Source organism: Balaenoptera acutorostrata, chromosome 10, assembly GCF_949987535.1.
Source record: "Balaenoptera acutorostrata chromosome 10, mBalAcu1.1, whole genome shotgun sequence".
NCBI lineage: Eukaryota > Metazoa > Chordata > Mammalia > Artiodactyla > Balaenopteridae > Balaenoptera > Balaenoptera acutorostrata.
Window position 1 is genome coordinate 49,358,037 of NC_080073.1, and position 14,124 is coordinate 49,372,160.

A 14,124-nucleotide genomic window follows, 5' to 3' on the forward strand; every position below is an offset into this window, starting at 1 on the left:
ATTTGGAAAAAAATTTAAGTTGGATCCCTACCTCACTCCTCACACTAAATAAATTTCAGTTGGATCAAAGATTTAACCATAAAAAATGAAAACACCAAAGTGTTAGATGAGAGGGCTTCCCTGGTAGTGCAGTGGTTGAGAATCCGCCTGTCAATGCAGGGGACACAGGTTTGAGCCCTGGTCTGGGAAGATCCCACATTCCGTGGAGCAACTAAGCCTGTGTACCACAACTACTGAGCCTGGGCTCTAGAGCCCGTGAGCCACAAGTACGGAAGCCCGCACACCTAGAGTCCGTGCTCTGCAACAAGAGAAGCCACCATAGTGAGAGGCCTGCGCACCACAACAAAGAGTAACCCCCGCTCACCTCAACTGGAGTAAAGCCCGTGCACAGCAACAAAGACCCAACACAGCCAAACATAAATAAAATAAAATAAATTAATTTTAAAAAAAAACAAACTTGGTGTGATGGAAGGCAAAGTTACCAGGGTCTGGGGATGGAGAAGTGGGAAGATGTTGGTCAAAGGATACAAAAAAAAAAAAAAAAAGTGTTAGATGAGAAAAATTAAAAAAAATTTTAAATCTCAACTGAGAATGTGTTTTTAAAGCAGAACAAAAATCCAGATAGCATTTAAGGAAAAGAAAACTTTCTGCATAGCCAAAAAAAAAACCAAAACAAAAGCAAATCATAAACAAAGACAATAAATAACAAACTGAGAAAATTATTTGGATAAACGCACCTAATATCCAATGACTAATTCTTACTATAAGTAAAAAGCTTCTATGAATCAGTAAGAAAAAGACCAACAGCCCAAGAGGAAAATGAATCAAGGATCTGATCGGGCAACTCAAAAAGGAAAACTATAAATTCCTGTAAACATACAAAAACACCTTTGTCATACTGGTAACAGATATGCATATTAAAACTACAGGACTTCCCTGGTGGTGCAGTGGTTAAGAACCCGCCTGCCAATGCAGGGGACGTGGGTTTGAGCCCTGGTCCGGGAAGATTCCACATGCCGTGGAGCAACTAAGCCTGTGCGCCGCAACTACTGAGCCTGCACTCTAGAGCCCACGAGCCACAACTACTGAGCCCACGTGCCACAACTGCTGAAGCCCACGTGCCTAGAGCCCATGCTCCACAACAAGAGAAGCCACTGCAGTGAGAAGCCCGCGTGCACCGCAATGAAGAGTAGCCCCTGCTCGACACAACTAGAGAAAAGCCCACACGCAGCAATGAAGACCCAATGCAGCCAAAAATAAATAAACAAATAAATTTATTTAAAAAAAAAAACTACAATGATGTCATTATTTTAACTTAGCTTGGAAAGATAAAAAAATTCAGGTAATACCATCTTTGTGGGGGGGGAACATATTCTAATACATTGCTCATGAGTATAAACTGTCCTCCATTGAGCTCAGAGCAACTATCCAATAAGTATAAATACACGTAATTTTTTCCTAGATTCCACTTCTAGGAATCTATTCTAAAGAAACACAGATGTGAGCAAATACGATAAGGATATTCACAATTTCCAACAGTAAAAACTGAAAGGCTAAATATCCATCAGCAGAAGACTGATTAAATTATCAGTTATTCATACAATTAAGTCCTGAGCAGTTCTTAAAACAAATGGGGCGTGATTATCAACTCAATAATAAAGAATAACCTCCAAGACAGATTATTAAGTGGAAAAGCAAAATACAGATCAGTAAAAATAACATGCCATCGTTTGTGTTTAAAAAAAAATAAAATAAAGAGACTCCCCCGGTGGTCCAGTGGTTAAGAATCCGCCTTCCAATGCAGGGGACGTGGGTTTGATCCCTGGACAGGGAACTAAGATCCCACATGCCGCGGGGCAACTAAGCCCACGTGCCGTGACTACTGAGCCTGCGCGCTCGCGCACCACAACTAGAGAGAAGCCTGCGCACCGTGACGGAAGATCCCGCACGCCACAATGAAGATCCCACGTGCTGCGAGTAAGACCCAATGTAGCCAAATAAATAACTTAGTTAATTAATTAAAGAGAGGATTAGAAAACATAAGAGAGAAATTATATGCAGAGACTATCTCTGGGAAGTATAGCCAAAAAGGTACACATTCATTTCTCTATCAAAGTGCTTTTTTTCTATATCCTAAACATCACGAAATGATCAAGGTCTCAAACAAAATACAAATTAACTCTTCTTTACTATCAAAGATGTAGGAAAAGCATAAGACTTAAGTTTCAACACTGCCGTAGCCCATTTCAATTCAGAATTATTCTTACTTTCATTACATCAACCACCTCCTGTTTCACGTGGCCTAATTCTTGTTGAAGTCTGTTACGCTCCTCCTCACTTGTTTTTTCAATGGCTTTTATTTGCTCCTCCATTTCTGCTTTCATTTTTCTCCGTGCTTCTTCTGTTTTTTGGGCTGTACTCAAGGCTTTTTCAAGTTCCTCAAAAGCTATAATGAAAACAGCAGAAAACAAGTATCTCAAGAAATACTATCATTGAGCTAAAGTGTTTTACATTCAATTTATGGGAACTAAGAGCAGCAGTAGCAGAAGAGGTTAAAAAACTCATCACTGTTTTAAGCCAAGAGATATCTGAGTAGTTAAAAGCCACAGAAATGTCCAGTCACTGAAAGCAATTTGTCATTGAGTTCTGGATTCAGATCTTAAGATTGCTTATATGAACTTAAGCTCAGAAGTTAGAAAAAATATTAAATTACTAAAGATTGCCCACTCTCCCCACAAGTGTTCTTATGGATAGCAAATTCAAAGAAATGAAGACTTGTACCTACTTCTGTAGTATATAATTCCAATTGCTTTTTTGTTTGTGATGCAGCTCTTATCTAATTATCTAATTATTATCAATTATCTAATAATTATCTAATTATTATCAGTAATTAGGTAATACTATTGTATACTCACTAGGACATTTTTAAGAATGAAAAAATTATTCTTTGACTAATCTTATTTTTAAAAACCTCTTAACCATATGATAACAGCAGGGTTGGTTTTTTTTAAATATTAACTGTCTGAATCACATATTTAAACAATGTATTTTGATATGAAACCTACTACTTGTGTAAGTTTCGAATTAGTGTAGTTAACTAGAAAGAAATCTTTACCTGAGTCAACGTGTATAAAAAGGTACTACCAGCAGGGAGTTCTTGGGTGAAATAAGTAAGAATTCAGGCCCTTAAAAAACAATCATCTAGGCTAGAGTAGAAAGATCTTTAAGGACAGCTCACCCAGTATCAAACAAAATCAGATATGATGGGTGCAAGGGCTGGGTAACTTGACACCAAAAATATATGTGTGGGTGTTTATGTATATTTGTGTGTATATGCATGTGTGTGTATATATATATTTGTGTATGCATGTGTGCACTGCATATGTGTGCAAACATACACTTTCCCTCTCTCTCCCCTTCTTTCTCTCTCTACTGACAGAATAGTATCCTGTGAAAATCCTACGGCTATTATCATCCTAGACTATTTCCTTTAGTCCTCACAGACTAGAAGACACCAGACTTCCCTTTACCAGAGATGAACTATAAATAAAACATCAATTTTCAAGATGGGTTTTAATCCTTTTAAGAAACATATATCCAGAGGTGACAGTTCATTGACATGTGTAGTATTTTCACTCCCAGTGGTATAAGAAATGTGGAACTTCAACCTATGATATCTCATTTAAAAGCCCCTTTATTAACCACAATTTGACTTAACAGACAGTGGTTTGGGCAAAGGAATTGCATACCTGAAGCAAACACGTATTCTAAAGCATTTTCTTAATGATGAACTGTAGTAGGTATAGAAAAAGGCAAGAGAAAGGTTGAATTCTGGTAACAACCGGGAAACACAACTTACTTTGCTCACTACGTTAAAAAAAAAAAAGACAAAAAAAAACAAAAACACTTCTCTGGCAACCATGTTTTTGATATTAAAAAAATCTACCCAATTTATTCATTTTATATGTGCAAAGTATAAAACTATAGCTCAAATAAGGTCTAAATTTCAAAGGCATATTAATTAGCTGAAATTATTTGTAAAGATTCCTACTCCAACTTTACTGATATTTGGCTGTAAACACCAAGATGATAATCCTTAGACATAAATATGTTGGTAAATAAAGTATTTAAAGGGAAATGCTCTTTGTTTTAGTTAGATATTCTTTTACTATAAATTCTGGTGTCGAGCATTAAGAAGCATCTCCTGCTAGGAATAAGAAATTAGTTTCCTAATTTCTCAAAAACGAGTGGAGTAAACTGATCAATTACAGGAAAGAAATTCTGTAACAGAGTGCTTACTGCTTAGTTTGAGCTGAAGGTTTAAATCTGGGAAAGAAAAACATGGAAAAAAGGAATGACGATATTTTTAAATGCTTATTAGATGTCATCACAATCTTTTCCTTACTGCTAATATTCGGCATGTAAGATTGCACTTACATTAGCACTTCTAAGCACTTCACAGAAATATCTTAAATCAGGCTCTAGAGAACCTGAAGATAGTTTTGATATTCTTCCAGCAAGACAGAGTTTTAAATGAAAAACTTTTGTCAATTAAGCAAAATAAAACTAAACTGTACACAGTCAATACCAAGTGAATTTTCATTGTTTTCTTTAAATTCCAGAATCCAATATAGTATAAAAATAGATGTAGTGCTCTCACTTTCTCAAATAACAACAAAAAAATCTATGCCACAAAGTTCCTATTTGGATATAATTTTCCAATAGTTAACTTTTCTAACCATACTCAGTAAATTTTAGTATATTCTCCTATATTATATTCTAATTTTAGTGTTTAATCCTCCAAAATAGCTTTCCTAAGTCACTTGATTACCCATGATATAATGATTAAGGTAGGACAGATCTGGTTCCAAAGTTCTTTTCATCTAAATTTAATCCTTTCTTCCTACTTTCTGCCACCTTGTCAGAGAACCATATAATTTTATACATAAAAAGACACCTTTGAGATGTCCTCATTCAAATGCAAGAACTGAGTCATCCAACTTCTCCTTCAGATGATAAATCAACTTAAATATACAGGATTTAAGGAACAATCCTTAACTTGCATTATTTTTTAAAACTAAGAATGCTGACATTGATCAAGCTCAGCTGAGCAATAATATACCTTACTAAACCAGAATTTCTGAACCAATCAATTACTGATGGCTTCTAACTCTCAACAAAATGCAGCATGTTATTATACCTCTGACAGACATACAAAAACTCACTGCTTTCCATCTCCATCTTGCTTTATGAAAATCTTAAGTCCCCCCAAAATAAAATAAAATTTTAAAGAGGCAATAAAACACATTTCTATATCCACATACAGAAAACTTATTTCAAACCCCCTCTACACTCTACCACAAATGAAGCCACTTCCTTACAGGAAGTCTGCGTCCAACAATGAGTCCCATTTCAATGTTGAAGGAGGATATACTGAGAGCTTACTTACTAACCAGAAACATCTCACCTTCTGATCTTGCAACCACCAGACATAGTAAAGTGGTGTCCTTCGCCTGTAATATTCTCAAGTGAATTCCCCACTCTTTCCAAAATAAAACTATGCTAGGATTTTAATGTTGAGTACTAAAGAAGTATGTTCTGAATGTCTACATAATTTGTCTTCCAATTACCAACACAGGATAAGTGAGTGGGGAGAAAGAAAGCGTGCATCAGCCCCAGCTGACAAGTCTTCTGCCAACATGCAAGAGTGCACAGAGAAACCATGGTCACAGCACACATCAACAGGAAGGCTAAGCACGAACTGCCGCCAAATGTTGCAAGAACACGTTGTGTTCTTCCAAAGCAAAATTCAATGTATCTCAGGCAATTTTTGCTTAAAAAAAAAAAAAAAAACTTTGAAAATATTTCTAGAAAAAATTGAATGTACCTTAAGAATGGTCCTCTATCAGTTAAGAAAAACACAGGGCAGACCTTTTATTGCTGGCTCATCACTTTCCCCTTCAGATGAGGTTTACTCACATCCATGGGAATTATGAAAATGGACAAATGCTCACTATATGAGTTACATGAGAAAGGGTGGCAATCTACAGCTCAATAATCCAACCATTCATTCATCATATATTTATTAGATGTTTGACATCTGCCAAGCATATGTTAGGCATTGGGTGATATAAAGAAAATATTTCACAAAAAGACAGTTGAAGTAATAAGGCAGGCGGGAGGTGGGGGAGAGGTGTATAAAAGAACTAATCATCAGGCTAAGCTAGGAAGAATGTGGCATTTGCTTTTGCCACTTCACTGTCTTTCCCCCTCCTCATCCTCAACGTCCTAACCAATCATAATAAGTAACAAATGCCGGAATTCTGAGATTCTAGGCAGCATTATTGTTTTGTTGCACTGTCCCAGGGGACACTTTACTGTAAAAAATAACAAGACCCACTCTACTCCCCCTGCAGGGAAGAAGCAAAGAGGCAGAAATGTGGAAAGGCTGCCACCTCTAGATTAAAAAGCTAATTAATAACATCAAGAATGAATAAGTAAGCCAGTGCTTATTTCTTTATCCCAGCAAAAAAGCTGCTAAAATGCATGTGATATAAAACCAAAAAAACACAGCTAGTACTATGAAATGAATGAAATGCAAATTAACAGAAAAAAACAACAAAAAGATTTATCAGAATTCCCATCCAATCATCAAGTGACTTGTGAATAAAGGCAAAAGTCTAGAGCAGCAGTTTTCAAAGTGTGGTCCACAAATCCTAGGGTCATGAGACCCTTTCTGAGGGTCTATGAGGTCCTCCTGTTTCTAGATACACATCTGCATCAGGGCAGATGTTCTTCATATATTTTAACCAAGATAATATATCACAACAGATTGAATGTAGAAACAGGCATGAAAATCCCGCTATCTTCTATTAAGCCAAAGAATAAGATAAGGAAAAATGTAAAATAATGCCATTCTTCACACTAAATTGTGTTTTGGGAAATATGGGTAATTTTCATAAAAGTATTCAATACTTATATGTAATAGGTTTATAATTGTTATTTTAAAATGAACTTTAAAAAAATTTCTTAGTTTTAATTTCTAATATAATAAATATCAATCCATATAACCCACACAAACAAATACTCTCTGGAAACCTCAGTAAGCTTTAAAAGTGTAAGGAGATCCCTGTGATTAAAAAGTTTGAAAACCACTGGTCTAGAGTTTACATAAATGAAAATAAAATAATGCTACCACCCAGTGGCATAAACCAGATATTGCAATACTAATAAGTTGGGGCCTTCAGAAATTTAATAAATATCACATGTGCAATGGAAATCTACTTTTCAAGCCACTTCCCAAAATACATAACAGGATTCACTCTAAGGATTAACTATGCTTTGACCTTTAAAATTTTTACAGATCTATCCAAATTTCATGCACTCCTTACATTAACCATGCAAATTTAACTATCAAATACTTTGAAAACATCAGGATGACCTTGAAAAATATTAGGCTAAAGCTAAGTAAATTTAATTAAATGGAAAATATGATTCTGTAGCAAAGAAATGTGTTCCTCTAGTTGCTGGTGCTTTCCAGTAACAGTGACATTTCCAGGGACATAAATAAGTGCAGGCTGACAATGACTTTCTAAAGGTATGTATGTACAGCTACTATTGTAGAAATGTATCAAGCACCTACAAATACACGACTATGAAATAAAAAACCCATATTAAATTAAAATCTAATTCCATTTAAAATAATAAAATTTTCCAACAGGTGTTCATTCAGTGCCAAAATGTGTACATACTACTCACCTAACATGGCATACTTAAATTCAACTTTAATTCATACTCTTTTGCCTGAGAAACATGGAATTTTCTTTGTAAAGCTTATTCTAAGTACCCATGATAAGAAAAAACAGCCCTTACCCCAGTCCTGTTCATACAAGGCTTGGGAAAGGCACCATGATTCACTTATTGGCATGTGTGGATGCACAAAAATAAGATGTTTTGTGAGACTTAAGACTCCAAGAAAACTCTGTTACATAAATTATCAACAACTAACAAAGCACTTAAATACACATGTGATTTTTGTTTGTTATATAAATATGCATAAATCTTATACATTATTTAAAAATAAACTCTATTCTAAAGGGTCCTTCAAATAAATGTTCCACTGAATGTCTTTGGTATACCAGGTCTGTACTATACAAATGAAAAAGAAACTTATTTCCTGCACAAACACAACATGACAATAAAAAAGCAAAGAATGTTGTGAGCTAATCTACATTTTAAAATGCAGCCAATCATATAAAACAGAGAACTTCAGCAAAGACAGGGTACATGAAAGGGAAACAGGGTTTACAAAAGTCAGTGCACTCTGGAAACTTTCCTAATCCGAGCAGAATATTTTATTCATTTTGCACAGCTGTGGGCAAGAACATTTTAAGGACAGGGTATTAATACTACGATATGGGTTCTTTTTTGTAATGGCTATATTTAAATCTCTTAAAGGCAATTAACAAAAAAGACTAAAAGTCTATGGGTAAGACTTTATCCGGAGAAAAAATTCAAGGATGGAATAAGCTGTATTACAAAGTTGCTATAGTATTCTTCAGAAAAGTGAAAGTAGAAGATAATCTAGGTGCTGATCAATAGGGAGATGGTTAATGATGTACATGCATTCTGACAAAGCCATTAAAATGTTAGTACTTTAGCAACAAGTAAAACTACTCCTAATACAATGCTAAATAAAGAAAAAGGAGCATACAAAATTATATGGACAATTATGATTACAATCGTATAAAATAAGGATTGAGAAAAGACTAAATGGAAGTGTACTGAAACAACAGCAACGTGCTTTCATTTCCTCTATTTTCCAATTTTTGGGTAATATACTACATTAATGATTAGCCAGCTACTCTACCTCCTATCCCAGGTAAAACATACACACACATGCACACAAAGAATACTCAAGACCTAGCGTGAACTTTAGCAGCATTAACATTCTGCACGGGTGCTGCATTGAAGAGGTAATATTCTAGACAATCAGTAATAATACCTAGTACCTAAAAAAACACCATCACATACTTAAGCTGAATCACCAGAATTCTCCAAATTTAAAATCTGGTTACTTGAAGATATGACCATCTGTTTTTAAGTAACACCTAGAAAGGAATACTATCAACAGTTGTAGTAAAATGCTTGTAACAAATATATTTATTTTTGGTTTTCTTTATTCACTGAAATAATTTTAACAAAAGTGCTATAGTATTGTACTTCAGAAAACATGCCTACCAGTTCCACTGTAGAGTAGAGTAAGTACTACGAGCTGATACAGCATCAAGTAGGCATGTTACCATATTCCCATAGTCTTGGTATTTTATGACAGTACTATTCTTTTTAAAATCAGAGACACTCAGATTTCCTTTGTCCTCCAACATATGAGAAGCATCACAGTTTGTCTAGAAAAACTATCAGAAGCAGTGCAATAGACTGTTTTCTAAGAAAAGTAGTGAGGAATGTATTTGAGCCGCATTTTGATCTCCAGAATAAGTGAGCCCCCAAAAGTAGCTATTTGTCTACTAATATCCACATGTCAAGAACTGCTAAATATATGAGTTAAATTTTTTACAATCAAAAATGCATTAGGAGAGTTCAGATCCTTTGATAATTATTTTAGGTAGACACATTTACTTCTAAAAACCTTAACAACCACAAACTTTAATGTTAGTGTTTCCTTCACATGGCCAGCTCTTATGTGTTTTTTAGCCTTTGAATTTTAAATCTAAGAAAGAGAAAGACAAACATTTAACAGAGCAATTGAATTCTCCAAGAGCCAAATGATGTTTATAAAAATTTATGAAAACTCTATTTCCTTTACAAAGACCTTTTCTTACTTTTAGTACTAAATTGGGACTTTTCTGTCAATTGGCATATGCATTTTATATTTGAACTAAGAATCACATTATATTAGAACAATTCTGTTCAGACTTAACTAAAGCCATTAGATGAAATTCAGCTGATGCACAAAACTAACTTTCATTATAGATTTAAAGGGCAACATCTTCAATATGGAATCAGTCTGTTACAACTTTCTATCATAAACCTCAATAATTATGACTACAAGTATAATTTTGAAAATATCTATAAAAGCACTCATAATTGTGCTATCCAAAGACTTTCCAAAATAAATATATCTATTAAATAACTGTAAATCTTAATTCTCTCTTTAAGTATTTATTAACTTTAAATATTTTGACAGTATTATTAACAGATAAGTTTCTCAACTTATAGGCTATGAAATATTACAAAAATATAGTTTTATGAAAATCACATTTAAAGACAAAATACATAAGAGGTACAATCTACCATGCATAAAATAAATAAGGTACAAAGATATATTGTACAGCACAAGAAATACAGCCAATGTTTTGTAATAACTGTAAATGGAGTATAACCTTTAAAAATTGTGAATCACTATGTTGTACACCTGAAACTTATGTAATATTGTACACCAACTATACCTCAATTGTAAAAATAAATAAATAAAGACAAAATACATCTGTGTTTTGGAGAAGCAAGAGAAGGAAGACTGTATTACAAAAGAGTTGACTGGAACAGCAGCCTGGGAAATTTTTACCTTACATATGAATTAACTGTATTATTTTGTCTGCTTTTTTATCAATCATGTGCCCCTTTTTACTTGTTATTCATGGGTTTCTACCTCCTCACAAGATGCACCTCAATTTTAAAAGGAAATGTAATCCCTGACCAGCATTATTTTCTCTCAGCTGGCTACAAAAGTCAACAAAAGCAGTCCTAAAAATGAAAAGGCTTGACATGAGAAGCTGAGACTCTGCATTAGGTTTTCTGCTCACGGAAAGCAAACCTGTTTAACAGCATCTCACGAGTCTGCAGCTGCTTCAGTGAAGTCTTTAGAGATTAGAATCTGAGAGATTCTACCTATTAATGCTCTCTGAAGGGAAATCTTAGGCTTTGGGGGAGCAAATTTCTACATTTCCCAGCCACTTGTCAATAAAACAACTAGGGCTTCCCTGGTGGCACAGTGGTTGAGAGTCCGCCTGCCAATGCAGGGGATGCGGGTTCGAGCCCTGGTCCGGGAGGATCCCACATGCCGTGGAGCAACGGAGCCTGTGCGTCACGGCTGCCGGGCCTGTGCTCTAGAGCCCGTGCTCCACAACAAGAGGAGCCACCGCAATGAGAGGTCCGTGCACTGCAAAGAAGAGTGGCCCCTGCTCGCCACAGCTGGGGAGAGCCCGTGTGCAGCAGCGAAGACCCAACACAGCCAAAAATAAATAATAAATAAATAAATAAATAAATAAATTTAAAAATAAATAAATAAAAAATTTTTAAAAATAAATAAAACAACTATAAGGAGATGAGGAGATATTTATGAGCACAACCAACTGCCTCTCTTATCCAGACCCATTCCTTTCCTTAAACCTTACACTCTGGTTTCTAAAATCATTTCTGAAACTGCATCCTGGGAATCAAATCCTCATGCAAATTAAAAGACATTTAAAAAATCTTCATCCTACCTCCCCCACTTTTGGAAATGCCTCCTATATTCCCCCAGAAGCATAAGTATCCGCAATTCCTCTGACTTCTCAGGTTACTTTTTTTGTTCTCATTTATGTCTCTTTGCCAAACTCAGTATCTCTGTGTTAAGAGCACAGGCTCTGGACTCAAAATGCCCGGATTCAAATACTGACTATACATCTACTCTCTGTGGGTGAATGTAAGCAAGTTACTTAACTTCTATGTTCCTACGTTTTCTTGTCTCCTTTCTTATTTGTGAAATGAGGATAATAGTAATACCCAAGTCATAGAAATTTTGAGGATTAAATACAAATACATACACAAGTGAATACGAGCAAGGCATTCATGACAGAGCCTTGCATAAAGTAAGTGCTGGCTATTAGTAGCAGCAGCCGCTAAGGCTACCACCGCTTCTACTACCAGTAAAACAATCTTTCAGAGAAATCAGCCTCTTCTACAGATCGAACCATAGGCTTCAACCTTAGGCTAACAACTCCTAAAAGATGTTCCGATTTTTTATTTCCAAATTCCTACAGGTCAATTCCATCTGGAAACCTCATGATAGGCCCAAATTCAAAGAATCTAAGCAAACTCACCATTTCACTCTATTCCTCAGCGTTCCCATTTAGACTTCCTATTCTGACTTCACCTGATTCATTCGGTCTCCTAACCTTAAAACTCTGGCGTCATCTTGGACTCCTACTTTTCTTCTGCCCCTCCAAGTTAACTGGATACCAAATTCTGCACATTTGACCCTTCCTCTCCTTCTCAGACCCACCATCCTAGTCAAGGTGGCCAAAGCTCTCAGTTCCCAAAGCCTGTATTTCTACCCTTGCCTTTAAGTTTGACTTTCCACTTCATTTCTTTTCTACATACAACACTGGCTTCCATCACATTATGCTTTCCTATTACTGGTTTCCTTGTTTACCAAAGTCTAAACTCAGCTACTCACTTTTACAGACTTTAACAGTCAGTTCCTTCACAATCCAACTTCACTTCCCACTTCAGCAAGAATGGTTTCCAGTTGACACACACACCCCCTATGGTCACTGGGCCCGTTTATGATCTTAAATCTGAAATATGTGCTGCCCCCATCTCTCTGTTTAGGCCCATTCTATTCATTATCTGAGGCCCAAGTCAACTCACATCCTCACTAACCTGAAGGCACCAGTTCACCCTGCTCTCTCCTCTTTCTAGCATCTCTACTTTCTTTCCGAGCATTATTCAGTATCATACCTTGCTGAATACTGGTCTCTACACTTTACAGTCTAGCATTTATTGGGTCAAAACATAATGCAGTCATGTATAACACTGAATTATTCCATCATTCTCTTAAAAAGCAGACTACAGGGCTTCCCTGGTGGCGCAGTGGTTGAGAATCTGCCTGCCAATGCAGGGGACACGGGTTCGAGCCCTGGTCTGGGAAGATCCCACGTGCCGCGGAGCAGCTGGGCCCGTGAGCCACAATTACTGAGCCTGCGTGTCTGGAGCCTGTGCTCCGCAACAAGAGAGGCCGCGATAGTGAGAGGCCCGCGCACCGCAATGAGGAGTGGCCCCCGCTTGCCACAACTAGAGAAAGCCCTCGCACAGAAATGAAGACCCAGCACAGCCATAGATAAATAAATAAACAAATACTTAAAAAAAAAAACTCAACTATAAGTAAACAAACCAATTTAAAAAAAAAAAAAAAAAGCAGACTACATCTTATACTTTTTATTTACCCTAGAGCATCCAAAAGGTAGCAGTTATTTAAGATGTACCATGCTGTTCCTACCTGGGGAGTCTCAAAGTTGTAAACCTGAATTTTGATAGTCTATGGCAGTGGTCAGCAAACATTTTCTATAAAAGGCCAGATAGTAAATACTTTAGGCTTTGCAGGGCTCTACATAAACAGGCCAGGCATGGGCTGCATTTTACCCATAGGCCATAGTTTACCAACCCCTGCCTCTTCTGAGGAACAGTCCCAGTGTCTTTATAAAGAGTCTCTACAGTTAAACATTTTTATCCACATTTAACTAATTTTTCTAAATGTTGGTTGGTCAAGCACTTTACATGACTTTTGATTTCTAACATAAAACAAGTAACCCCTGAGTTCTTACCAGCTCTTTCAGATTTTTCTTTCTGTTCCCGTAATTCCTCTCCCTGGCTAGTCATCTGTTTGATGCGACTACGAAGTTGGGCAATTTCTTCTTCTTTGATTTCCAGGGTTTCATGCATCTGACGTTTTGTCTCTGCTATTACCATCCCCTAAACAGAAGTGCAGACTCTAAAGCGTTTGCGTAACAAAACTGCATTATCAATAGCACATATCAAACTTACTTTAAAGGGCAGAAAACATAATGTCTCTTACTAAGTACAACATACGAATTATTTTAGTATTTCACAAACTGAAGTCTGTGTCCTGTGTATATACTACACTATATACTACAATAACTTCAGTTACCTGGCATATCAGCATATTCTTAATATAAAAAATTATTTTAATAATAACTTTAATATTAACAACACATTTTAGTTAAAAGATTTATTTTATAATCTTTATAAATGTGTACTATAATTTTCCCTATCTTAGTAAACAGTTTACATTGAACAAAATACAGCCATTAGTACTTGGCTCAG

At 36.0% G+C, this 14,124-nt stretch overlaps 1 protein-coding gene across 5 annotated transcripts in view; it reads right to left on the reverse strand.

The window, feature by feature from the left end:
* Nucleotides 1-14,124, reverse strand: part of GOLGA4 (golgin A4) — a 114,388-nt gene that overhangs the window by 40,189 nt on the left and 60,075 nt on the right. For all 5 annotated transcript variants that reach the window (XM_007191480.3, XM_007191478.3, XM_007191479.3 and 2 more), the window contains 2 exons: nucleotides 13,605-13,752; nucleotides 2,268-2,446 (listed from right to left, as the gene is read on the reverse strand). In XM_007191480.3, coding sequence (XP_007191542.2) covers nucleotides 2,268-2,446; nucleotides 13,605-13,752 — 327 coding nt within the window. The remainder of the gene's footprint in view (nucleotides 1-2,267; nucleotides 2,447-13,604; nucleotides 13,753-14,124) is intronic.